General features: G+C 34.1%; 4 protein-coding genes across 4 annotated transcripts; 1 reads left to right on the forward strand and 3 right to left on the reverse strand.

Moving 5' to 3' along the window:
* Positions 1-390: 390 nt before the first annotated feature.
* On the reverse strand, positions 391-1409 carry LOC25480462 (uncharacterized). The gene has a single exon (XM_013587085.3). The coding sequence runs from the start codon at positions 1208-1210 to the stop codon at positions 593-595; it is 618 nt and encodes a 205-aa protein (XP_013442539.1). The 5' UTR covers positions 1211-1409; the 3' UTR covers positions 391-592.
* Positions 1410-3213: 1804 nt separating this feature from the next.
* LOC25480463 (ATP-dependent DNA helicase DDX11) lies at positions 3214-8806 on the reverse strand. Its single transcript, XM_013587086.3, has 9 exons — positions 8575-8806; positions 7895-8470; positions 7714-7802; positions 6529-6882; positions 5830-6132; positions 5468-5716; positions 5153-5374; positions 4289-4862; positions 3214-3711 (listed from the first exon to the last, which is right to left on the reverse strand). The coding sequence occupies exons 1-9, from the start codon at positions 8717-8719 to the stop codon at positions 3500-3502; spliced, it is 2724 nt and encodes a 907-aa protein (XP_013442540.1). The 5' UTR covers positions 8720-8806; the 3' UTR covers positions 3214-3499.
* A 1194-nt stretch (positions 8807-10000) lies between these two features.
* Positions 10001-11845, forward strand: LOC25480464 (60S ribosomal protein L37-3). The gene is made up of 4 exons (XM_013587087.3): positions 10001-10134; positions 10245-10380; positions 10533-10634; positions 11599-11845. Exons 1-4 carry the CDS (start codon positions 10132-10134, stop codon positions 11643-11645), a joined length of 288 nt encoding a protein of 95 aa, XP_013442541.1. The 5' UTR covers positions 10001-10131; the 3' UTR covers positions 11646-11845.
* Positions 11846-14719: 2874 nt separating this feature from the next.
* LOC25491399 (uncharacterized) lies at positions 14720-25927 on the reverse strand. Its single transcript, XM_039833876.1, has 15 exons — positions 25475-25927; positions 22301-22694; positions 22036-22213; positions 21764-21903; positions 20459-21683; positions 20256-20356; positions 19997-20141; positions 19582-19650; positions 19427-19472; positions 18993-19321; positions 18760-18839; positions 18521-18656; positions 16084-16267; positions 15702-15784; positions 14720-15256 (listed from the first exon to the last, which is right to left on the reverse strand). Exons 1-15 carry the CDS (start codon positions 25584-25586, stop codon positions 15125-15127), a joined length of 3354 nt encoding a protein of 1117 aa, XP_039689810.1. The 5' UTR covers positions 25587-25927; the 3' UTR covers positions 14720-15124.
* Between the last annotated feature and the right edge of the window lie 1620 nt (positions 25928-27547).

Consider the following 27547-nt stretch of genomic DNA (forward strand, 5'->3'; position numbering starts at 1 on the left):
AACTGTCTCATAATTTTGTATACATTAACATTCAACTTAATAACTGTAAATTTGTATCAGCTAGAAACAATAAAATAGTGTCATGTTTTCTAACACTCTTATCAAATCACTAAACAAAATCAGAGAGAAAGTATATAAAGATCAAGTATCTTTGAGTAAAAAATAAAGATGATTGACTTATTTGAACTTATCCACTAGCATAAGCACTTGTGAGACCTTATGGAAACAACTTATGACATGTCCATAAGTTGTTTTCAGCTTAGCTCCATAAGCTCTCTAAGATAGCTTCTTGAAAACAGCTTATATGAAAACAGTTCATTCTATCTTTAGTTATTGAAATAATTTATTTATAAGCACTTATAAAATCGGAAAACAGGGAAGCAAGAAACATAGAGATCAATATATTGTAGAAAACATAAAGCTCTAACCAGTGGAAAAAAATAAATAAGAAAGCTTTAAACAATGGGAACAAAACCAAATAAAGTAAATAGTACAGAAAACTAGAGGAAATGAAAATAAGAGGCACAAAATAGTGATGTAGAATTGGTTTTTCCTATACACTAGAACATGCTTTGCATTGAGATTAAATTATTTATCTTTTATGTAACTGAACTGGACCAAGTCTTTCCTTTGAGCTTTTGAAGCTGGCAGAAGGCTGTGGAAAAGTAAAGTCTGAGTTTATGTCGATGAAAAACCTGTCCACAATATCGAGATAAACTGGACTTTTAAGGCGAGAATAGTAGTGAAGTGCTTCTTCTATGTCTAGCACATGTTCAAGATCACCTGATTCCATCATATCCATTTTCTTCATCTTCTGTGCTAACACATGTGCTCCCTTATTCGTGTTTTGTGAATTCAGATCCTCCTTTTTCCTCAGTTGTGATTGTACGCTACCTTCATAAGCGCTTTTTTGTGGACTTCGTTTCGAAAAACACACGAAGTTTCCACTTCTTGCAGCATCTTCCATTGCAGGCTCTTTTCCTTTACCAAACATCTTCATTGTGCTGAGATCAGATTGCAAGATATCATAGAACTCATTGTAGAATTGGTCACTTGAGTAAGCTTTTGCATTGTCCATATTACAAAGGAAATTGAAGGAAAGAGATCTTGGAAGTTTTTGGTACCCTCCAGAGAAAAAAGACCTGAAGTTTTTTAGCCTTTTGTTAAAGAAACTTTTGGTCTTGTGAATGGTTTTTCTTAGGTGCACCATTGTGAAAGAATGTGGCTCTCTCTAAATGGCGTTGTCTTCTAGAGCTGTCATAGTTTTAATCTGGTTTAGCTCTTGTATAATCTCCAATTTTGTCCTAATTCAGATTCCAAAATTAATAGATGTGGACATGATGATAACTTGTTTGTTACTATCACTAAAAACACGAGCAAAGTGTTTCATTCTGTCCCTATCAAACTCCCTCTCAGCTCGTGGCTATATGATAATATAAATAATTAAGGGTTCTTTGATTTTTGTTTTTATTTTCAATGTTTATAATTAAAAGTAAAAATAAGAAATGAATACAAAGAATGAAAACAAAGATCAAACAAGGGATCAAGATTCTGGTCACTGTCATGGTGGTGGTTACTCAGATGAACATATTTAAAGAAAAGTTTACAAGTTTGATGATTTTGATATTTAGAGTTCTAGATTTTGACAATGTGCTGTCAAAAGGCATTGATATTACAACAATTTGCACTTCGTCTGCTTCACTCGTTACGCTTTCAGATCCACTCGCTCTGCTGCGCTACATTCGAGCGTCTGTTTACTTATCAACGAATATATGTCACTTATTAACATAGTTGCCAACTGTTAATTTGTAGGTGTAACTTTTTGGTACTACAAAATCAATTTTAAACGATCTCAACCGTTAATTTGTGTGACGCAATTACTACATTAAATTCAAATCCTTCTAATATGAGAACACATGTAGACTTTGATCCAAAATTAATGCACCAACAAAGCAGATTCAACTCACTTCTTTTTAACAGAAAATTCAGTATGTATCACTGAAAATAATTAATGTCACACATTCTATAGTCAGAAGCACTTATTTAATTTGCAAAAACAAGAGATGTATGGTCCACATTCTATAGTAAAGTTGGCAATGAGAAGAGAGCATTCCATTTACTGCAATGAATGACCCTATTGGACACTTGCCATAGTTTCAATGACTCTCCCACCCACCTCTTTCCTAAATTATGAAGTTATAGCGACTAGTCTTTCAACATATTGGCATTATCTGTTGCTTTCTTGAAAAATTGTGTCCAGTGGAAAGCTACTGAACTTTGGCTACTGACATAACTTTGAAAGCACAAACATGGATTATAAGGACATAACGGAACAGTATATCTTATACATGAGGATGACCATGATTTGACAAACTGATTCTACAGATGAATTATTTCAACTTAGGATAACCCATGTATACATAGGAGGGAGAGTGAGTTACCCTGACACTTTATATAGGCTTATCTAAAAAAGAAGATAACCATGGTATAGTTGTATTGTTTATTTAATCAGACTTCGTGCTAGTAACGGAAAAAACAAAAAAAAAAAATCGTTTACAAAGTGTTGGCCTAACACACTCTTCTTCCCAAGTTATTAGTTTTAAAAAGTCATCTTTAAACAAAAAAAAAAAAAAAAAAAAAAAGGCTTCTTAGGGTATCTCAGTGTGTAATGACCAAGACTAATTTTCACACACAAATCAGCTCGAAGCCATAACCACACATTTAGTGCATGTTTGGTATTCGGTATCATGGTTAACATATCAGAGTCACAGTGACTCACTGCAATTCTGACATACCCACTGTGATATCAAACATGCACTTAAAATCTAAATTGCTTCTCGATTGGACCACATCAATTTGATAAAAATTAAAAAATAAATTTCTATCCAAGTATATACACCTTTTTTTTTAATTATTTTTTTTGGTCAACACCTTTTTTTAATTTAATCAGTAAAAAAAGTCATGTGAAACAAATATTATAGCATTAATTCTAACATAAATTGTAGAGATTAATATTATATTAAGAAGTGAAGAAAACTAATTATATACTTCGGATATTCAAACTAAAAGTAATTTCTTAGACTAAGTGTAAAATGATATGTAAGCCTTAGCTTATTTATATCAATAGTTAACTTTTTCTAACAAATTAATCTCATCTAAAATTTATATATTCTATTTTTTAATATTGAACATTGAAATATCACATGGTATAATTCCTTAGTAAATGAGGTCTTGAGTCAAATGTTATACTATTTACAACCATTATCTTATTATTGAATTGGAGATTCATCCACTAGTAAATATCTAGGGAGGCTATGAACATGATCATAAGAGTCAATTGAACCTGCTGTGCAATTTCTCCTTGTTCTATCTTTTCGTGAAAAATATTTATGTTAAGTACTAGTAAAAAGTATTACCAAATCAGGATAGAGTTGAGTTATAAATGAATGAATGAATAAATATAATGGAAATCACGGCTTTGCAAGATCTAATGCAGTGACTATTGGCAACATGTCTTTTTGAGTTTGAAAAACTGACTCAGCAACTTATGCACTTCCCCATAGTTTCTGGAAGAAGAAACGAGGCGGTCTTTTATCCAGTTGGGGAGCTTGGTGGTTGGGTGGGTAAAGCTCCTTTTTGAGGAATCAGATGCATACCTTGTGTCAACTAATAAAATAGCTGCATAGTCATTGATGTGACGAATTGCTCTACCTAAAACATAAACAAGCATTTATCAATGAAAAGGTTGGTGGAAAAACCTGTTAAGATTTAGGTACACAGTGCACAACACACAGGAAATCCATAAAGATGCTAAACAGTCATTATTTCTTAATAAGTACTGGAAAACCGTAATGTTTTAGAGATGTGCAATTCAATGAAGTAGTGGATCCTCCGAGAGGTTTAACTCTCACTGTATGCAGCATCAAACATCTTAATCGAGACTATAGGGTTATTTGAAAGTACCGCCAGTTTAGTCTTTGAGATTGTACACATAACACGATTTGGTCATTGTAGCGAAATTTCAAAATGATCTTAAAATAAAATGAAAAAAAAAAAAATCACTATCACGATTGTCTCCATGTGATAGCAATAATTTCAAATTTTAAGATCACTTTATAATATGTTAATTACAAAGATCAAATTGTCAGATTCCTATAATTTCAATGATTCATTCATCTTATTTTTCAACAAACAATTTAAAGTAGCGACAATTCCACGAATCAGTGCTTAATCTTTTGAGATATTTACACTGCAAAATTAAATTTTTGGGATTATTGTGAGCACATACCTATTGATTGATTTACAGCTTTCATGCAGAGATTCTCATAATACTCTTTTCCCCTGTGACTGCAACTTCTTAATATGTCAAAGCCACCTTGTATATCTCCACCATATACATCATAACTAGCAGAAAAACCAGGATTTTCAAGGAACTTGGAATTTCTAAAACCATCAATATGTTTTATCCTCTCCAATAACTCAATGTCAGATGGGCTAGCATATGGCAGACCAACCATGATTATGCATCGACCCATTCCATCACTCAAGTTGATCCCTTCAGATAACTTTGCACCAACAACAGCTAGGAGTACTGCACCAGTATGAGATGCTTGGTTCACTTCGGAATTCACACTTGATGGAGTATAAATGGTATCTTTATATTCCTTGAGAACAGATTCAACGTCCATATTGTTTCTAGGCTCTCTAAAGACACGCTTCCTCTTTGTAATCCTTTCGAGGATGCCAGAAGATTCCCAGTTTTCATACACTCTACTTTCATAATCAAAAGAAGGGAAGAAGACCACAATTCCTTGAGGAACCACAGTCACCAAGTTGCATAACAAAAGACCTAGTTCTTGCATCTGTAATACACAAGATGCGCCATAATTAGTTATTTTTCACATTTAATAGGTTCATATGGTTCTAAAAAGATGGTTCTAATTTTTTTTACTCATAAAAAGTTTCATGAATTGTTGTTGCGTTTCTTTTCCACAATGCAAAACAATTGATCCAAATTTTGTGTTAACTATTAAAATAATTTTGGTTTCTATTGTTATTTCAAAAATATCAAAAAACAATTTCTGCTCTTTCTTTTTCAATTGAAAAACCTTTTAGCTATAAGAATGGTAGATGAGAGCAATGATATGCTCACCATGTCTGCCGAGCTCCTGGAGCTGTAGCTAAAATCAAAAGAGCGACCAGTAGGTCCACAGGAAACTGCAATTGGCAAAATGCTCTCTGGAGGGACAATATGACCACAAGAAAAGAAATGCAACTTATTTGGTGGTAACCATGGAAAGAGTCTCTCCCTTGTCTCTTCTATTGGCTGAAGTGTTCCCCCTACTAACACGACAGCATGTGCTTCATCTACAATCTATTGAAAGTTTCAAAGTTATCATTTATGTTACCCATTATTTGTAAGTAAAATAAAATAGCACTATAAAGTCCTTTTCTAATTAACACAAACCTCGGAGAAAATCTTCTCTGCACTGAGCATAACATATTTAATATATCCTTGACCTTGCTTCCTTGAGCTTGTTGAACTAGACCTGGAAATTATCATCCGTCCATCACTGTCCTTGTTAACCAGTGATAGCAACATGGCAGCTAATGACTGGAAAGCGGACTGACAGCTTCCATCTTCACCATGTTCCCCTGTTATATTAAGTGCTGATACCTTCTCCAATGTAGCCATCTTTTCTCCATAACCACTAACCTGGAAAATAAAGTAAACTTTTACATAAAAAAATGACAACAGAAGATTCAGAAGCATCACATGGAATTCTGTTGTGTCAGAAGAAAATTAAAATATTTAGTAGCGAGATTCACCTTGTGCATGATATTGCTTTCCTTTATGTACGTTAGCAATTTGACCAAGTTGATATTATCAATATTTAGTTCAAATACAAAATCATTGATGGCCATAGTAAAATCGGAGGCTCTCCTTTCTTCAGAAGCCTGTTCTGTATCACGGCATGAATCCATGAGATTTCCATCTTTCTCATTTACTAGTACTCGGAGAAATGCTTGTATAAGGACCATCAGAGTTTGAATATATCTCCTATTAGCAGGTCCCAAAAGGTTCCGGAATCTCACAAAGTACCGCTCTATATGGCGATGCACATTCTCTAGCTGTACAAACAGAGAACTATCATCTATCAATGCACGGTAAAATCAAAACTAAACATCCAAAACATTGGTGTCTAAATGAAATAACTCTTGTGATGTTTAACACTAAAGACACAATAATTGACTAATAAATGTATCAAGATTCAAAATCCTTAAAACCCCTTCATTTTGTAAGATTTCAAATCAATCAACCCCAAATGAAACCTAGCCTTAGTTCATATGATTGGGAAGGCTGAGAATTTGGGTAGAGTCCTCAAGTTAAAATTTTGGTAGTTGCTTCGTCATCCCACGAAAAATACAAAGTATACTGACTGCTGATGCAAATGGCAAGTTTAAACAAGCTTTTGAAAGAAACTAGTAAAACTTCAATCAAGGTGGATATGGAAATGACAAACATACCTGTGATAAAGTAAGTTTGGAGTCATACATGTTGATGAGTGAATCAGCCAAATTATGAGCCTCGTCTATTATAACAATGTTTGATTTCAAATTCAGACCAAGTGCTTCACGAGATGATTTTGAAAGAAGAGATTGATATGGTAGGACCACGAGATCAACTCTCCGAACCATGCTTCTAGAGCCATAATATGGACAAGTTCCCATAGTTCTTCCAAGGTTAGCAAGATCTTCAATATCCAAAGGCCCTTGTTGAGATACCTCATTCCTGAATTCATGTTGTAGTCTGCGTTTTCTAAGCATTGGGCAACCAGAGGAGGCCTTCGTTCTGCGTGCTCCTGTGCCTGCTTTTAAATTCTGCAAGAAAGAACAAGCATTGTTCCAGAGACATTAGTGCTAAAATCTATATTAACTTGATTTTTCAAATGTAAAAAACTTTTGGTAACACTTGGTAGTGAGTAGGATATTTAGAAGCTCAATTGGAATTAAAAATTTAGCAGAGGTTAGAAATACCTATGGTTTGATCTTCAATTTATATTTCTTAATATAACTTTTTTTTTGTTTTGGTTATTCAGCCATGCACACAGACCAATATTAATATTTCAATGTTGAACAAGTAAAAGCACCAATACTGAAGGTTCATCATTATATATCCTCCTGGCAAAAAGAGTAAATGTAGAAACCATGATCAAATGGAAATATCAAGCGTCTATAAAATCTTGAGCACAATCTTCTTGTTCTAAATGAAGACGCGCGCAAATTCAACTATTTATGACTATTGACAAAGTCAAGCATGCATAGTTGTATCACAAATATCCCCAGTTAAAATGAAGAGAAGGCATTAAGTCATTTTCAATATTAAGGTTCAGCGTGCTTGTACCAAAAGAACAATAATAGATCCGTAGATCCTTAGCCCAGTTTAAACCACCTTCTAGTGTATGAAAGCTTCTCAGTCAAAAGAAGCTAATAGTTCTTTCTTCCCTAACAAAAATTTGAGTAAGCTTGTTTATGTTTTAACAGAAGTTAAACAAAAGTGCTTTTGAAAAAAGCAAGGCAAAATACAAGAAGCCATTACTTTAAAAGCTCATATCTATTGCAATATTCTTTTAATATTTCTGTTTTCATGAGTGTCTAAGAAGTTGTTCCAAACCACCACAGTCTATATTCTAAAATCCAAACTCCACACACCTTAACTTTTGTAGCATCATTTTTCTTTTTCTTTTGGAGTTCCAAGCATCTCTCATTTATGCGAGACGAGTTTCCAAGTGCAAGTACCTCTGTAACACAAACATTTGTAACAACATGATCATAATCAAGTAATCAAAAGGAAACCAAAAAATAACTTTCCAGATTAAGCAAAGTTCCATACCTTGATTAATACAAAGATTTTTCCTGGAACCTAAACTCACAACACCCATTTCATCAGCAAACACCGTTTTCCTCAACTCCTTTACAAACTGTGAAAGCTGCGAATGTGTCCTACTACAAAAATAAACCTTCAATTTCTTCTCCTCTTCCTCTTCTTCATCATCACCAGACTCGTCTTCACTCGTAGAACTAAAACCACTTTTACTTGCTTTCCTCTTCGACGCTCCACTACTACCCTCGTCTTCACTCTCATACTCTTCAAGTAAAAACTCCTCTTCATTATCACCCACTTCATCAATTTTCTTCTTCAAATTCCCACTCTTATTACTTTTTTCATAATCATTATCAAATTTTCCTAACACAGACACAAATTTTTCCTTCTTAATCTTTCTCTTTTCTTCTTTCTGATGATTATTGTTGACCACAAAATCTCTCATCCAATCAGGTTCATCATCTGAACCTTGATTCTCATTCTTCCCACTCACAGACCCTAAAGTAATTTCTTCTTCGTCTCGTTGCCGCTGATCGAGTACCCATTGTAAAGCACTACAAATTACACTCATGGTTTTCCCAGTACCTTCATAATTACAACAACATAATCAAAAAAATCTCAATTTTAATTGTAATTTTAGAAATTGAATAAAAAATGGAAATTGAATTGAAAAAATAGAATAATCGTACCGGTTGGGCTTTCTAACATGGAGATACCGCCATGATTGAGAGATTGATAAAGAGCGTTCATGAAATCGATTTGGATAGAATAGGGTTTGAAAGGGAAAGCTGAGAAATTAGGGTTTTGTTCTTCTTTCTTGGTAATATTTTCCATTTTCGATTATGCTTAGTTGCGAGTAAGGATTCAGTATAATAGTAGAGGTATTAGTAGTGATGTTAATATTTTCTTTTGTTTTTCATTGAAATTTCAGTGGAGTCTTCGCGCCATATCCTTTTAGCGCCAACTATTTTTATCATTTTTTCTTTTTTCCCTTTTATTTGCCAATTATTAAATGGCAAGATCATTATTAACTCCCACACATAAATAGAGGTATCAAGTTAATCAATCAGTTCCCGTAAATTTAGTTCAGTTGTAAAAACAATGTATAAATTAATCAACAAAGATATAAATTCATATTAGACTTCAGTCTCATGTGTAAAAATATTAGGGATTAATTTAAATTTATTTTATGCTCTGATTCAATTGAATTAAAAGAAAATTAATTGTATGCTATAAATTAAAATTTAATTTAGAGATTCATGATGGGAATAGTTTAGACATGTAGGAAAACTAGTGTTATGTCTTTTACAAGTTCATCAATGTTTATTCTTTGGGAATAGTTGTTACGGATGTTTTGGTGTGAAGAAATAGAGCAAAAAGTGAAGAACTAAGCATGACCAAGCTCGCCGTTACTCGCGACGTGTGCTACGAGTGGCCCGCTCCGAGTTCATAAAGACTTGTGTTCCAGGCTGCAAGGGTCGTGTTGCATAAATTTGAAGGAACATCATCATGATTATCCTTATCATAACTCACCTCGCGAGATATATGTTCACGTCGCGGGTCAACGTTCTCTAAGATATTGGGAAACATACGCCTATAAATATCAAACCCTTAGAACAATGGAAAAGGACATTTTGTTTCCAAAATGTGAACACTTGTTGTGTTGTAGAATAAATACGACAACCAATTTGAGGAATGTCGTATGCATTTGTTGGGAATCAAAATTTCAATGATCAAACTTTATACTCAAATTCTAAACAAGAACAAATAGAGATGCCATAAAATATCAGCTATAACTTCGCTTAACCAATACCACAACAACTTAAACCAAAAACAAAGAGGACAACACCTTGATGTTCACTTAAAACTCCTAAATAAGTAGCTTTTCAAAGAATAAGATAATAACTCCACATGCGTTAAATATGATCGACGGAGTTCAACCTACAAAATTTATCATTGTATCTTAAACCGAAGACAATTTATCATTGAAAATAACTACAAAACAACCTTCATCCAGAACTTTATCATTTATTTATTTGATTTATTGATTATTAACCAAACATCCTTGCCTAATTAAATAGGTGCTGAAAGAACAACTTTATAGAAAATAACTGGGCCGCAGTAAGGGCCCAAATGTAAAAAGGACCCGAAAACCCATTTAATTTCATATATAAATCCTCTCTCTTCTTAACGCAGACTCTCTGATTAGGGTTTGCCACCTGCTTCTTCTTCGTCTACATACAACAATGGTATTTCAATTTCCCTCTCTCTCTCTCTCTCTCTCTCTCCATCGATCCAAAACCCTAATTTCATTCCAATTTTTGATCCTTTACTTAAATTGAATCAATGATTTTTGCAGGGTAAGGGAACAGGTAGTTTCGGTAAGAGAAGGAACAAGACCCACACACTCTGTGTTAGGTGTGGCCGTCGTAGTTTCCATCTCCAGAAGAGTCGCTGCTCAGCATGTGCTTATCCAGCTGCACGTGTAAGGAAATGTAAGTTCTTTCCATTTTTTAAAATGGGTTTGTTTTGTCAAAATTCGTTTTTTCTGTTTAGTTTTAGGGTTTTGGAAAATGGGTTTTGTGTCAAAATTTGATTTTGTTTTGCTTTTGGATTTGGGTTTGAAATTTGTGTTGTATGATTTTAGATAACTGGAGTGAGAAGGCTATTAGGAGAAAGACCACTGGAACTGGTAGGATGAGGTACTTGAGGAATGTGCCTCGCAGATTCAAGAGTGGATTCAGAGAAGGTATTCTTTTGTTTAATCAATTTACCGTGTTTGGCTTTTCTAGCATGTGCAATGTTTTGAACGTGAAGTAATTAAGTAGTGATTTATGAATCAATTGATGAATAACTGTAAAGTTCCACAAGTAAAATGTTTTGTATTTGATTTAATTTATAAACCAACAATGTTTTTTCTAGAATAAGCTTTTTTTTTTTTGGTACAGCTAGAATGAGCAACATTAGAAAATATTTAATTGATAACTTATAAATCAATAGATGAATGACTGTTATGCTTAACAAGGTGAAATGTTAGCTTCTATGCGTTATTTATGTGTTCGTTTAGGGGAGCTAAATCTCTTTATTTAGGTGTAGTAATTTTTTGGGTTGTGATTTATTAATCTGATAATAATGATTAAGGGCTTGGATATATAACTTATTTTCAGCTTATAACACAAGCATGTATCATTATAATTGATTATGTATTAGCTTGCACATGCTATGTTTTACAACAAAAAGTAAAAGAACATTAAATTATTTGTATTTATGGTAGTATATGTGGTTTTTATAAGCTATATTGGAGAACTTGTGAAAATAAGTTGAAAACAAAATTAGTTGAAAAATGTCATTTTATTTCTCACAAAACTTATGTTACTAGATTAGTTCAAATGAGTCAACCCAAACAGGATCCATTTTAGAGCAAATGGATCTTGGTTCCTTTAGGTGTTATTTTGTTTGTGTTGTAGTATGATTATGATTATAACAAGTTAAATGTTAATTCTTACACCTTTTATCATAGGTCTCTTATTTTAGTATAGAAGAGTCAAGTCTCTTTGTTTTAGGTGTTTTATTTGTTTGTCTCTGAATTTTGCTAATGTGAAATCTTTTTGTTCTATGTTTCTTTTAGCTTTTGTTAGTATGATTATATTAAAGTAGTTGTTATTTTTTCTGGATTGCTTGTTTGTTGATACATTGATTCATTTTGAAACCAGGTACTGAAGCTGCACCCAGGAACAAGGGAGCAGCTGCTTCTACCTAAGTCTTCGGAACGTTGCTTTTTTCTGGGCTAATTAATGATAGGAGTTAAGATTTTTGTTTAGGGGCATGGATCTTTCAAACAATATTCTATCTGTTGTTTTCATTTCCCTTCTTTCAATATGAATTTAATTATGTTACAATGTCAGGATTGCAAGACATTTTTTTTGTTAAATGAGAATTTGAGTTGGATATTTCCGATTATTTGTTCCTTGTTTCCTTCGAGTATTTTTTGTTTATAACACGTTAATTAGTGAATTGAGTTGGCCAGTTTATTGTTTGGTTGAGGGTAAACCTGGTTTGCACAACATTTAGGTTATTGTATTGTGTATATCTTGTTTATTGCTATCTGTTGATAACAACAGAGGTATATGCATGTTAAATAGAGCAACAATATTCTATGAAAGTCACCTTGTTGGTGGTGTCAAGGGCAGAATTGTATAATAAACTTAGCTGGACAGTTTTATTTTGTTGATTATGTTTGAAGTTCATAGGTTTTGTTATGTTCTGGTCTTGTTAAGAGACTCTTGTACATTTAGCCAATAGCTATGCATGCCCTTGTGTAAAATTTGAACATCTTTTCGATGATTTTATCAATTCACATCTTTTTTTCATCAACCATAAATATTACATGTTTTTGCCATTTCTCCTTCATGCTCATCTGCTGTTTCAGGATACTTGTAACTAAGTTTTTATTGAGAGGCTATGCAAATAACCAATCCAATTTAGAGGAGCAACTTTAGTATTAGATACAAAATTCAATTTCTTAGTGTTGTCACCACTCTATTTGGATTGGTTGTGTGAGATGGAATCTAATACGATTTGCTGTGTTTGCAATGAAATGGAAAGCATTAATAATTAATTTGTTCCTATTTTTTAGCGTTTTGATCCTTCTTTCATTTTCTGTTTGTACCTACTTCTCTGTACTCCTTCCTCTTGATCGTGCATTCTTCTTGTAGCAATGCAACATAAACCGCTCGTATACGTACGTGATGGCAATTCAACAAAGGCTTAAATATGAAAATGGTCCCAATAAATATTTGACGTTTTGGTTTTAGTCCCTATAAAAATATTTTTTTGGTTTTAGTCCCTGTAAATATAGAATATTTGGTTTTGGTCCTTCGTATTTTGTTTTAATCCTTGTAAAATCATTTCATATTGAAATTGGTTCCTATAATATTCATTTTGAGGGACTAAAATCAAATATTCTACATATTACAAGGATCAAATCCAATATGAATCAATTTTACAAGGACTAAAATAAAATACCAAGGACCAAAACCAAAAATTTTTAATTTGCAGGGACTAAAACCAAAAAATTATTTTTACAGGGACTAAAACCAAAAATTTTTACAGGGACTAAAACCAAAATATCAGATATTTGCGGGGACTATTTTCATATTTAAGCCTTCAACAAAATTTAAAAACTTAATGTTTGATTGTTTTAGACAAATTAGGATTGATATTTTGGCAACACGTCCAATATGTAGGCTTAAGTTGTGTTTTTATTTATTGGATGTAATGTTGAACTCCTCAAGTTAGTTTATATTTTATATGATAGTTTTTAAATAAGAGTAAAAATAGAATAAAAGTATTATAATTCATTTTGTTCCGTCTACTTTCCAAACAATAGAATAGGAAACTAAATTTGCTCCGTCATAAAATATCCAAAAAATGGAATGAATTCTTTTTTTTCCATTCCATTTCGCTGCTCCGTTTGTTTTTAAATTATCCAAACAAAGCCAAAGTGATGAACACATGATGTTGGGAAATATGCCCCATCGCAGTGTGTATTGTTCTTGTACTAAGTTTTGGGAGATTATTTCAAGTGCATGTTTGGTTATGCGGTAATAAAAAGACAATTTTGAATGAATTAATTCTTGTGATTTTATATAAACGATGACTTTACAATTTTGAATGCAAAGTGTTATATGTTTGAATGCAATTTTGTAAAAATTCAAAAACCAAAAATCATAACATCAAGTTAGAATCAATTATGAAAACAAAATCAACTCAATTTGAAACACATGTCAAAATAACTTCACATTTTCCGAATAATTTCCTTTCCTCTACGCTGCTTGCCGCTCTACTAAAAGCTAATATACCGAAGTTTGTATATTGATATCTTAAAAAACTTCAATGAGGGACAAATGAAATGCACGTGGAGATGTCAATGCATGCAGCGACGGCGATAGAGTGGTTCATGGTGGTTTTGTTGTTGATTTCTTTTTATTACAAGTTTTCATGATATATCTGTTTGTTTTAGGGGTCCATGAGTTTGCAGATTTGGTTAAGACCATAGCTAGATTCCTCCCAATGAGAGATTATTCAGTTGATTTAGCATAATTGTAGGTGGGTGGGAGCGAGCTAGAGAGGTTATTGTTGGTGAAGTCATTGATAACGAGTATTTTGATTTGAGAGAGAGGGAGAAGTTGGAGAAAGGGTTTCATAAGGGAAGAGGACAGAGGAAGTTGAGAATAGGACATTGTTTTCAGATTTTTTTCTTGTTACATTATTTGCTGTTCTAGTGTTAGATTGTGTTGGTCATAGTGCAGATTTCCCACCGCCCAAAAGGTACTTACTACACACAACTTGAGTGGTGTGCCTTATACCTTGTAGCAAATGAAATATTTTTATTCCCAAGCTAAACAAAGTTAAACAATTCGTTTATCGTCTATTTGCAAATACATGTCTATTGCTACAAGATAAGGAGCATCTCATATGAGGAAAAAATATGAAAGATCTAGGCTATTGAAATAGAAAGAGTGGGTGATTTGATTTTGGAATTTATGAAAGATCTAGGTTATTGAAATAAAAAGAGTGGGTGATTTTGGAATTCGAAAAAAAAAATGGAGAACATTTGGTTTAGAGAAAAAACTGAGGATCCATTCCATTGTTTCTAGACACTAAACAACTTTAACGTTTGTATTGTTTGTCATAAAATAAGTTAAAATTATTTCTTCCAAACGTCACATTTAAGAGTACTAAATGATGATATGGCAACCTAGGTTAAATTTATGGCACTCAGTGATTTCCTTACCGAAAAGAAACAATGAATGATCTCACTATGCACGTTGGTAAAGTAATCTAATTAAATTGATTAATTACTTGTACAGTATTGCGGATGAAGATTCTGTTTAAAGACCAAAATTAAAAACTGTATGCAGTACCAGAAGTATGTGTATGACTCTGAGCAACCTTGACCAGTCGCACACGTCTCTAGATTAGACTAGATATTTGCTTGAAAAGCTTTAGCAAATAATCTTCAAACGATTGCACTTCTCTCAAAATTTACAAATGGTAGCCTCAATATACCATAGGTTGAAAATTGAATTGCCTTCTATTCATCATCAGACAGAAATAGAAGGAGGCTGGTTGCAGGGACAAATGGTACAACCAGGAGTAATTACAAAACAACAGCGAAGCTTGGAAGGCAACATCCACACCTTTGTTTTTCCACACTTCGGCTGAAAATGACTATATTTACTTGATGAGCTCGCCAAATTTATGTTTTTCTTCATGCACTTGCTTGAATACATCATCAAGTTCTGGAAATGCCGACAAAAGTAGCATCTCCAGGAGGTCAAAAGCCAACTGCTTCAAGCAAACTGATGACTGCAAGAAGGAAATCAAGAAAAGTTTTAAAACTATGCTAAATTAAGGCTCAAATATCGTTTATTTAACCCAGTCACCACAACAGGAGACTGCCAGATGATCATTCCGACAACAAATTGTTGTAAAGGTTTCATATTATAATCAATCATTGTTCAGTAGATTAAGGAACGGCTCAATATCGTGATCATAGTAGCAAGGTTTTCACTTTTCAATAGGAAATGTAATTTTATGAAATTAATACAAATAAATTTCCTGCTGCTATAGAGAAACAAAGTTAATCTGAAACATTGACAAATGATGATATTAACAATTAGAAGCATGGGCGGAGTGGAAATGAAGCCAAATAAATTTTGAATTGGTATGCAATGTTGGTTATGTTATAACTAACAACAAAGGACAACATTATCTTTAGCTTCTCAGGACAACATTATAAAACAGAAATTACCTGAAGAAAAAAATAAAGATCTCTAGCACATTGTTCATATTCCTTCCTTCCAACAAGACTTACAATTGTTGGTGGTGCTTGATCTACACAAAAGCGGTGGGTGATTTAAGAATAATAATTTTATTTCAAGAGTGCTAGGAAACTTCCAAAACCCACTTTAACACTCACTTTCTTATTGGATGAAATCAATGTGGGTCCCATCAATTTATGTGGGACCCATTTTCAAAGTGTGGGACCCACATTGATTTCACCCAATAAGAGAGTGGGTGTTGGAAAGAGTGTGTTCCTAACACTCCTCTTTATCTCAATACAATTGAGTATGTGATATTGCACGGTCAAATTCGAAGATTAATATTAATGAGAACATTATAACAGCTATTACCAATCATTAGCTCATATACAAACTTTGCACGCCGATCTGCCTCTTGCTTCTCATCATCCATCCTTGGAGAAGATACTGGTGTAGGTTGGTTGCCATTAGGTGAATTCTGAGATAGACTGGTGGGTGTTGGTGGTGGTCGTCGATTTGGATGCTTAGTTAAGAAAATTCCATCAGGCCAGAGTATCTATTAAAGTTGCAGTCACAAAACCTCATCAGTACACTACGTCTATATACATCATATATTTAAACAATATACAGAGTATATTCGGCCCCATCATACTAATTAGAACTACATTGTTGAATCAAAAGATTATCAGAGATGTATGATATAAATTGAAATACATAACTTAGTCAAAGTGAAAGAAGTTTAAATGATCGAGAAATTTTCTAGAACATATTATAAGAAGTGGATCAGATTACTGCATTTGCAAAAACCTAATCTCCGTGACTGTAACGCTCATTCCGCTCTGTTCCAACAACCATCATGTGACCCTAAGAAAGAGTTTTTTCCCCTCTTCTCTGTTTTATGAATTTAATATTCTCCACCTTCCCTGCTTTCATCTTTGATTTTACTTTCTGATTCTTGATCTATAATGTTGAGAGGTTTCCGTCCCGCTGTCGCCACCTTTTGGGTTCTCTCATCTCCACGATTGTAGGCTTCCCCAATTCTAGCCTACTAACCCCACCACATGGGCCCTCCTCGGCGAAGATGGGTGTCTCCACTTTTCTCTTATTTCTCATCTTTTCTGCTTGGTGACTTGCTTTCTTAATGTGCTCACTCACCGAAGTCGTCAATCCTTCCACCATTTGCTCCAGCCTCCTGAGACAAGGATCTCGCTCTTCAAATCCCGCATCCATTTCTTCTTGGGTTTGGCACCAATTAGAAATAGTTCTCTCCTATAAAGCACGGATACTTCAAAATGGGAAAAGTGTTGGTGTCATACCCATATCAGACACCGACACTTTCCGAATACAACCTGATACTTATCCTAGTATTTTGTTATTTCTTAAAAATATTTTAAGCGGATACTCCTCGGATACTTTCAAATCTTTCAAATACTCCACAAACAGTTTCCAATACTCCTCATACACCCTAAATTTTTTATTAGGGTCTTTGTTTTGAGTTCTTCTAAAGATGTTTTTGTTAATATCCTGACATGAGTTAGAATATACCATGATATAGGGTATTGAAGTTGTAGGATTTTAGAAAAAGAAGGAAAAAAGAATAAGAACCTTAAATATTATCGATAATAACTTGATACTGACAACCAAAGAATAAACAGTTAAACACTAATTCCTTTCATATGGATGCATAGACTGAATCTTAAATAAATAGGAAAATCAAGAAACAAATAATAATAATAATAATAAAGAAATATGAAAATTAATCCTAGGAGATACTCTAAGATACACTAAAACTGGAAACTGATTCTAGGTGATAAACCTAGATATTATAAGATTTTATTTCATGTTTTTCCACAGGCATTAACTCAATGATTTAAGTTACGATCACAAATATCTGTTATTAAATTGTGAAAATCATAGTTACATATCAGTGAGGAATGATCAATGCCTCTATTATGAGTATTCTGCATCAATGAGTTTTCCTATAAAATTTTGGTAATGTATCCACGCCATATTGTATCCTTAATTTTCTGTATTCTAGTATCTTTGTCGTTTCGTACACGTGTGTAGTCCTCTGTATCTGGCTTTACAGGTTCTCTTCATTGAATATAATCTATAGCCCAGTGTTACCAATTCCAAAATCATATAATGGAGCGGACCACAACAATCGCTATTTCGGTTGCTACAGCCGCAACACTAAACAGCTTGTTAAGTAGTGACCAGGGGCCACCCCGCTACGCTGCTATAGCACTATTGACTACACTAATCTAGTGTCCATACTTGTTGAGACCTAAATCTTGTTAACCTCTCCCCACAGCTACTGGATGGAGCTCTACCAATCTGATGAGAACTAAACCCAACGATAGAAGAAAGCATTCATTGATAGATATCGCTATTAAAGTCCATGTATTTGAGAGACCTGGTTCTCTCCCACACTTAATCCCTTCCCAAAACCAAAGATATCCTCTCTAATCTAACATTTCTATTAATTATAGCCTTTAATCTTACACCCCATAACTAGTTAACTAATTAAAGGATTACCTAGCAACACTCCCACAGGATGCAGCACTGATGCTCGATTTGATAAGGATGGGATCAGATTATAGAAGAAATATGTTCATTGATAGGAAAACACTATTTGAGAGACCTGGTTCTCCCCCACTCTAATGCCTCACCAAAACCATCTTCTCTAATCGCCTTTTCTATTATTTATAGCCTCTCATCTCAGACCCTAATTAACTACTTAACCAACACATAAGGATTACCTATCAACATCACTATTATTTAAAAAAAAAACGGATCGTAAGATTACTTGCTCAACTCGCGTGACCCCTGAAGCAATCACTGATCCCTTTCGCAGAAGCAGAATTTTCTCTAACAACCAATCATCAAAGGCATCGCCCATTCCTAGTTGTAAGACTTGTTTAGCAACCCAGAAAGCCTGCCTCCTGTAATGTATACAATGCAAGCATTTTGAGATAAAATCTTGCAGGTAAAACTTAAATCAGAATAACTAGTTTAAGATCAAATAAATAAGATTTTTTAAATTACCTAATCCATCCACCATCTTGCAGCTGGAAGATAACATCAACGAGATCCAATATGGGTGCACTTAAATTTGGTGGCACCCACTGCATAGAATTAAATTAATCAGAACCAAGAAGCCATCATGCATATAATTAATAATTATATAAGAATGGCTTTGTAAACCAAGAAAACAAATCACCATTCCCCTATAACAAAAGAATAATACTCCAGAACTACAGAGTTAGAGTTTTCATAACCTCTGTTGGAAGAGTATCAGCAGTATTATGGTGCACGTTGGAGACCTCATCTGAACTATCTCTTCCTTTCACTGACTTCTGCAAGTTATTGGGAGAAGAAGGTGCACTCTTCCATGCTAGACTATCTGCAGTGCTTCCAGAATTCCCAAATGACTGTCTTGATTCCTGTGTATTCTTTTTTGCTGGTGGAGAAAGAGGCGTGCTATTTACTTTAGGCCCCAATCCATTAGCCACAACATTATTTCTTCTTCGCAAAAAAGGGTCACTTCCGGGTGCAGAAACATTGGAACTGATTTTAGTCTTCTCAGATGACTTAGCATCCAGGCCAACTAGAATATTTTTTAATAAAAACAGAATCCATTACATTTCAAAAGATGGGAGAAGGAGGAAATAGAACTATGTATGTTCAATATTCTTCATCAACAATGAGTCACCTGGTAATGTTTCCATGATAGAAAAAGAATTTGAGAATATGTACGTCTGCAATAAATAAAATATAATAATAAGAGGTAAGTAAGATATTTTTTATTCTTTTTTAAAAAAACTTTTCACAACAGAAGAGAGGAAACTGTTGCACAATAAATCAGACCTGAGAGTCAACACTCAGAAAGTCCCATAATTCAATTGATTCTGAAACTGTAGGTAGCTGCATAAGTTTCTGAGGGCCAATAAACAACGTGTCAACAAAATATTTTAAGAACCGCAGAAAATTGTGAGCAAATACAGAAAAAAAAAAAAATCAGATAGTTTATTCCTCCACAAAAAAAAAAAAAAAAATTCGTTCAAGAATGAAAGTTGCCCAATCAGCTAAAGGAAACAGTTCATTAAAAATGAAACCTACAAATTAACCAAAGTAAACAATTAGGTACTAGAAAGTGACTTCTTAATTAATAACGTAGACACAGAAACAACAAATCCAAAAGTGTGTTTTATTGCCACAGTATTGGGTAGTGGAACCAAAGAAATGTGAGCTTTTAACCTAAAAAAGTATGAGTTAAGTTGACCTTCAAATATTTATCAAGCAATTCACACCGCTCTTGAATGGTTGCTACATCTAAACCACTTGACAGGAAATGTTTAGGTGGCAAATGAAGATTATACTCAGGGAACTCTTTCAGGCGTCGATGCAGCTCCTCAAAATGACGAAACCTTGAAAATAAGCAAAATTGTGAGCCAAATAAAAGGAGAAAGGAAACAAGAAACACTAGAAGATATTATCTAATAAAAAAATCTCACTAGAAATATGAGCAAAAGCCTTAGTACCTTCTTTTGATTGACCAACTGTTATTATTTACATCTGTAACAGATATGGAGTAAACGGCGAACGTTCTTGAACCGCTCTTCACAATATTTGCACCCAAGACCTGCAACAGAGAATCGTCTTACACTTTTTCATATACAAACATATTAGTATGTGAACTTATTCATTACTGATTAACGAAGCTCTTTATCATCATCACAAGTACCTCACATCTCAACTTATAAAAGGAATCTACGGCAGAAGAACCTCTCAGGGGATTAGCAGCCAAACTACCAGATTCTGATTTGGAAATAGAAGACGAAGAGGCAGCTGCTCCACTATAAATTCTACCCGATCTTTCAAAATCAGCATCATCAGAGGACTCGTCAGAATTCAAATGTGATTTTGAAGAGCTAAGTACGTCTTGACCATCACCAGATAAAAAGCTTGATCTCTCAACTTCCTGCCACATGTGTGTCTTGATATCGCTTGACCTAGACCTTTTACTGCCAGATTGTGTTCTGAATAATTTTGGATAGCGGGAACGGTTCTTATTCCTTTTCTTTGGACTGTGATTGTCAAAATTTTCAAGTGGGTGATGAACATAAGAAACAGCCTGGTTTCTGATACTTCTTCCATCCCAAACCTTAGTTCCAGGGGAATCAAGACCAGTAACAGTACTAGTTTCATCATCTTCAGAAGTATAAGAAGTATTGCTCTCTGATTCACTCATGTGCCTATTAATGTGGTTGTGCTCATCATCTTTAGACGAGGTAACTGAAGAACAAGTCGATCCATTCTTGTTTGCATAAAAGGATGCATTTTCAACAGTGAATTGGCTGCTGTATCCAGAATTAATGTGGCCACCCTTAGAGGGATTAAGATTCGATCTAGTATCTTTTTCTTTAGGTGCAGATATTGCCTTCATATGATCTACCTTTGGTGATTTTCCCATTGGAGGATGTTGTGGGGCTCGCTCATTTGATTGGTTCTCTCCATCCTTTTTCTGGTAATTTTTTCCCTTTGCCCACACATTCTCAAAATGTTCTGGAGCAAGAGTTTGGGTCTTTCTTCGAGAGACAACGTCTAAAATATCTCCCCACTCTCCTCCCGAGTGATGTCGTTGAGTACCTTGGTCACCATTACTTTGGGAGTTTCCAGGCAATGTGTTCCATGAACGGGAAGATCGAGTATCAATTGAAAGCAATGGGTCTCTAGAAAGGTTATCAGAAACATTTCTTTCTGCAGATGGCTTTGCGTTTCTTGATTGGCCATTTTTTAGCTGTGTAAGCTCAACACCAGTAACGGAAGGATCTAAACACTGGGAAAAATGGTCAGATGAAGTTTGTAACTCATCTGCTTTAGTGTGGGATACCTCTTGAGCTGCATCAACCTCCTTGTTAGCCTTGGTCTTATTAATCACCACAGCTTCAATTCTTTCATTAATAAATCTGCAGAAGAAAGAAAGAAAAAAAGGAGAAATGAGAACAACATATATTAAGAATGAAACAAAATGGAAGAAGGCAGCTACCTTGGATTGGCTAAGTTTAGGACAGGTCGCATTACACAACATGCAAGAAGCTCCCTGACGGTATATCGAAAGAAAGAACACTGCAAATCCTCAGACTTAAAAGTGACAGAAATAAGACCATTCATCAGATGCTGTAAAACCTGAAAAATAAAGATACGCACGTCATTATAACCTAAAATTAGGAATATGAGAAACAAAAGCTTGACCCCATGGCTGTAAACAAAATTCCCCAATACGCCGTGTATGCATGCAGAACAAGAGCGTGAAACAACCTTGTGCTCAGCTTCGGAAGAGAATAAAGCAGGATGCAATTTGTCTTCAGCAGCCAACACAATTTTTATCTCTGTATCCCGACTTTCAATTGTTAATGAATCTGTGTGTTGTTTTTCAATCTTTGTGATAGCAGCACGAAACAGATCCAAGTGAGCACAAATGAGATTAACAAGATCCCTGAACCAAGGAAAGTTAATTCCACAATCAAACAAACTAGAATTCAAGATAAACAAAAATCATGGAAAAAAAAGCGCAACTAAGAACCTTATTAAAAAATCAATCAGATTTATATTTCTCATGCGTCCTGAAATTTCACCAAGAACGCCATTAATCATTTGCACCAACTCCTCAGGAGCCTCTTTGTCTGGTGTTAAACGGGAGTACCAAAGATCTGTTACCCACTCAGAAATCAGATGTCTGGTGAAGTGATCAATTGCATCCTCGACAACAGGAGAATTCACTTTTGCTCGCCATTGAAACTTAGCAACTGCTTTAGCATTTTCGGTAGGCTTCTTTGAAGACTGATTGCTGGTGGAGCCTGATTTATTGTTGTATGCTGCAGCTTTTCTCTTCATTTCATAATCCAGTGATAAATAGCGGAAAACAATTATCAAGGAAGCTGCAGCAGGCAAGTTGACCCAAACTGAGGAGCTTGTCACTGAAAAAAATGCAAAAGAAATTAAACCAAACACCAGGATCTAAAAATATAACAAAGCTATAAATTAGTAAGTGAAGCGACAACCTCTAAATATGCATAATTTTCTAAGTGTTGGGACGAGGAGTTATCTTGGATAAATGAGTTAGTATAAACAAAATTCATAGTTGCCCCAATGAATGCAAAAAAGCAGGGTTATTCATTGAGAAAATCTAAGTTGATAAAAGTGGTGAAATGAACCAAACTGGAGACCGTTTTTGGTTTCATTGACACATCAAGTAGTTTGGTAAGACGAAAGATCTGAATAATGTATTATTATTTTACGATACAACTACATATACAGGGGAGACATAACTGAAATCTGTCTAGATTTGGAGCAAAATTAGTAACAACTAAATTATCTATGCAAACTATATCAAATACTGAGGGCAATAATATATGATAATTCTACTCGCAATCAAAGTCCAAGTCCCCCCAAAACTGAAGTGTATATCATATGCCTCTAACTTGTAACGTGTATCATCTATCTGAGATCCCAATGAGCATTTAATGAAGATATCAGCTAACGGATCCTTGGAGCTCAAAGAACTCGATGATTCTGGAGAGAATCCTTTTATGATGAAATGATAGTCAACTTCTATGCATTTAATCCTCTAGTAAAAATAGGGTGTGAAGAAAAGGCACAATGTTGATTGATTATCACAAAGAAACTCATAGGACTTATCCCCCAAAACTTAAATATTTGCACCAAGTATTTAACCACAAAAGCTCATAAATAGTATGAGCCGTAGTGTAATTCTCTGCCTTCATACTTGATCTTGACACAACAATTTGCTTCTTGCTCTTCAATGAGGTTAAGTCTCAAATAAGAGCACACTAACTTGAAATCGACCTTCTATCACTTGCATCATCTGCCCAATTTGCATTCATGTATGCATTAATATTGTACTGGCCCATGTCTGTATAAACTAACCTTAGGGTCCGAACAAGTGCATTTCAATTTTTCAATGACTATCAAAGGGTGAAGGAAAGTGAAATAATTGGTCTGGCCATTGTTAGATAATTTAACTTCCCCACCAATCTTTCTATGATTGGGTAACTTCAATTCCAAAAAACCTACCTATGATTGGGTGACTTCAATTCCAAAAAAATAATGCAACCGACCTAAATCTTTTGTTTGTGAAATCTTGAATGAGTGTTGCTTTAAGTTCTTAATGCCTTCTTGATTGGTCATCGCCTCTAATGACAAAGTCATCTACATACATCACAAGATAGACAAGTTTATTCAAAGTTGCACATCTACGGAATACAAGATGGTCCACGCAGCAAAGAATGGTGCCAAACTATGAAATGAACTTGTTAAACTTCACAAACCAAGCTCGAGGTGCTTGTTTTAGACCATGCAGGGTTTTTTTGTAACCTGCAACTAATACATAAGTTCCCCTAAGCCACAAATCTAGTGGTTTCTCCATATAGATCTCCTCCTTCAAGTCACCGTGGCTATTATAGAGACTAGATTCTCATGGAAGTTGTAGATGAGAATAGGCAAATCGACACCATCTAAGCAATAGTTCTCATTTCCACAACATTGTACTCACTTTCTCATTGCCTTTTCACGATCCAAGTCCCAGCATTAAGTCTCGTAAAACATTCCAAGGCTTATAGTTGTGAACCAAAACTTTTTTTAAGCTTTAAGCAGTACTTTTATATCGCAAATTACACTAGAAACATTTTCCCTGTCATCGACCCTGAGCTAACATTTTCCATTCTCCCATTGTCTTACACTATGGACCCAAAACACTCACAATGAGATCGTGGTATGTGGTATCGATGTTTTACCCAAAACACTCACACAATGAGATCGTGGTATCAATATTTTGTTTCCTAAAAACAACAAGATTACAATAAATGATAATAGTATTCGAGCTGAACATTTTCCACTGTAAACCTTCCGAGTTCCGATAACCCTCCTAGTCCTATGAACCCATCCAAAGAATGCCATCATTTCTTATAACCGACCAAAAAACAACCCTATGTCTTAATCTCAACTGCAACATTAAACTAATTTTCCCAAACTAAGATGCAGTATATGCTAAACGCCATATCACTTCAATCCTATGTACCACCGACACTTCATAATGAAGTCGTATCCGGTGTCTCACACAAACACATATAATTACATTCAATCATTTAATTTTCTCAAATGAACGTCATATCACTTCAATCCTGTGCACCGACACTTCATAGTGAAGGTGTATCCGGTGTCTCACACAAACACATAGAATTACATTCAATTATTTCATTTTCTCAAATAAACGTGTCATCACTTCAATCGACAAAAAAACAATGCTGTGCACAGACACTTCATAATGAAGGCGTATCCAGTGTCTGACACAAACATATATAATTACATTCAATTATTTCATCTTCTCCATTTATTACCAGTGTTACTAGTGTCTACGTGTAAGTGGTGTAAGTATAGTGTCGTATCGGGCGCCTGACACAAACACGTATAATTACATTCAATTATTTCATTTTCTCCATTTATTACCGGTGTCACTAGCGTCGACGTGTAAGTGTAGTGTCCAATCAGGTGTACATGTATGTGATTCATAGCTTCAATCCTACCAATGCAATAATAATGCTTTCGAAAAAATTGAGCAAGCAATTACCAAAACAAATAAAATTCAATCGAAACAAAACAAAAAACATAAAGTAAGAAATTGCATAATAAACACACTCAATTGAAGCAAAACGAAAATTGATGAACTCCTTTCACTTACATGACATGAGATAGGAGAGTCCAACGACGCAAACGATGAGAATCACAATCCGTTTCTTCGCTTCTTCAACGAGGTCTCTAACCGCTACTTGATTAGGTTTCGGCATACTCATCTTCAACAAATTCTCAGAATTCGCAACGATAAATCGCGATTGAAGAATCAATCGAATCCAAAATCGCAACTACTCCTCCATTGATGAGGAGAAAAACACGATTCGAATCAATTGAAATGGAAAATTCGATTGAATGAACGAAGATTGAGAATGTTGGGGATTTTGATTTTGATTTTGATTGCGTTTTTGTGATGAATTTGATTTTTCTGAGTGTGTCAGTTTTCTCTTAAACTCTCTCGCTCATGAAAATGACGTGGAGATGAATGAATGAGAATGAGATTTATAGTATTTTCTTTCTACTGCGGTTATTGTTTCAATTTCAATCTTTGTATCTATTGATTGATATTGCCATTAGTATGGTTAACCTTCCTTCCATGTTAACATACTTTTTCTTTCTTGGGACATATTTTCCTTTTGTTTCAAGGTTGTTTGAGTAAGAGAATTACGATAATAAGTTCAAGTTTGACGGTAAGATAAGTAAAATTTGATTAATGATTGTATAAATTTTTGTATCCTCTTGAATAAATTGGCCATTGGTAGAGCTTAATTAGTTGATGTTGAGTCGGAGTCTTAATTGTTGTATTCATAGTTAAAGGATATTTTATATAATCGATGAAAGATGGAGTTTATAAAGTAGACTGTGAACTATGAAAAGGAGGAGGGTGACATAGCGAAGAACAATGCACGATCGTCAAATCGGCACTTGTCTTATAAGGTTGGTGAAGATAACAATTTAATTCAGCGAAGGTTGGTGAAGATAACAATTTAATTCAGCGAAAATGCTATTTTTTTTTTCAACTCAATGAATTCTATTGTTAAAGATTCCGATTTTAGTTTTTCTCTTTTGATTTGTTTCCATTTTTCTTTTTCTTTCCTTGTAGCAAAATTTATCTCTCACTTACATAATAATGTGTTATCATAGTTCTCTATAAGCTTGGTATAGTCGTCATAGGTAGTGCAAAGTTTAAGGAAGCAAAGGTATTGAGTGTCTTGGTGGGATATAATGTTCTTATGCAATTGTTGATAGTTTGAAGTTTGATTGAAAAATAAGTGATTAAGTATTGTTTAGATTTTCATGTTCTCTTGGATAAATTTGTCATTGATGGGAGCTTAGTTGATGTCAAGTTGAAATCTTAATTGTTTTGTTCTTAGTCAAAGGTCATTTCATATAGTCGATGAGAATTGGTGTTTATAAGGTCGACTTTGTACTCAGAAGGGTAAGAAGATATCACTAAGAACCATGCACAGTCGTCAGATCGACACTTGTCTGAAAAGGTTGGTAAAGATAGCAATTTAATTTAGTGAAAAGACTATATTTTTTTTTTCAATTCAAGAAATTCTAGGGCTATGGATTTTCATTTTAGTTTTTCTCTTTTGATATTTCCATTTTATTTTTTCTTTCCTTGCACTAAATTATCTCTTTCACTTACATAATGTGTTATCATAATTCTATATAGTCGACATAGGCCGTGCAAAGTTCATACAAGCAAAGGTATTGAGCGTCTTGGTGGGATATATAGCAGTGATTCTAAGTGTATTGAGGTTTTAAACTATGGTCTAGTATCATTTTAAAACCACGACTTTGTACTCATAAATTTTGTTATCAATTCCTAATTGCAACCTAATTGCAAGTTTACTCCATGCTTCACATTTGCGACATTAAAGATATAATTTGGATTTTATAAATTTAAATGTTTGATGGGTGGAAAAACAAATAGATTACAATAATAAAATTAAAGGTTAATTATGTTTTTTATCCTTATAAATATATTAACTTTTCATTTTAGTCCCTCTAAAATTTTCCTTCAACTTTTAGTTCTTGTAAAATTTTCAATCATTGCTTTTGGTCATTATCTCTAAGTTAATTCATGTGTAACATTTGTATTTTTTTTTAACGTAATTATGTAGAATATTATAAAAATCTCACAGATAATAGATATTTTTAACAAAAACATGAATTA

The sequence above is a fragment of the Medicago truncatula genome, chromosome 4, assembly GCF_003473485.1.
Source record: "Medicago truncatula cultivar Jemalong A17 chromosome 4, MtrunA17r5.0-ANR, whole genome shotgun sequence".
In the NCBI taxonomy this organism is placed as follows: domain Eukaryota; kingdom Viridiplantae; phylum Streptophyta; class Magnoliopsida; order Fabales; family Fabaceae; genus Medicago; species Medicago truncatula.

Excerpts from the sequence above, each read along its gene's own strand:
- LOC25491399 (XM_039833876.1), bottom strand. The coding sequence starts at position 25,586 with ATGAGTATGCCGAAACCTAATCAAGTAGCGGTTAGAGACCTCGTTGAA. Across the intron at positions 22,214-22,300 it reads CTGATTGATTTTTTAATAAG|GGATCTTGTTAATCTCATTT; the intron begins GTTCTTAGTTGC and ends TCCTTGGTTCAG. Across the intron at positions 18,657-18,759 it reads CAAGATGGTGGATGGATTAG|GAGGCAGGCTTTCTGGGTTG; the intron begins GTAATTTAAAAA and ends TATACATTACAG.
- LOC25480462 (XM_013587085.3), bottom strand. The coding sequence starts at position 1,210 with ATGGTGCACCTAAGAAAAACCATTCACAAGACCAAAAGTTTCTTTAAC.
- LOC25480464 (XM_013587087.3), top strand. Across the intron at positions 10,381-10,532 it reads AGCTGCACGTGTAAGGAAAT|ATAACTGGAGTGAGAAGGCT; the intron begins GTAAGTTCTTTC and ends GTATGATTTTAG. Across the intron at positions 10,635-11,598 it reads CAAGAGTGGATTCAGAGAAG|GTACTGAAGCTGCACCCAGG; the intron begins GTATTCTTTTGT and ends TTTTGAAACCAG.
- LOC25480463 (XM_013587086.3), bottom strand. The coding sequence starts at position 8,719 with ATGGAAAATATTACCAAGAAAGAAGAACAAAACCCTAATTTCTCAGCT. Across the intron at positions 8,471-8,574 it reads CATGTTAGAAAGCCCAACCG|GTACTGGGAAAACCATGAGT; the intron begins GTACGATTATTC and ends GTAATTATGAAG. Across the intron at positions 5,717-5,829 it reads AAAGCAATATCATGCACAAG|GTTAGTGGTTATGGAGAAAA; the intron begins GTGAATCTCGCT and ends TTTATTTTCCAG.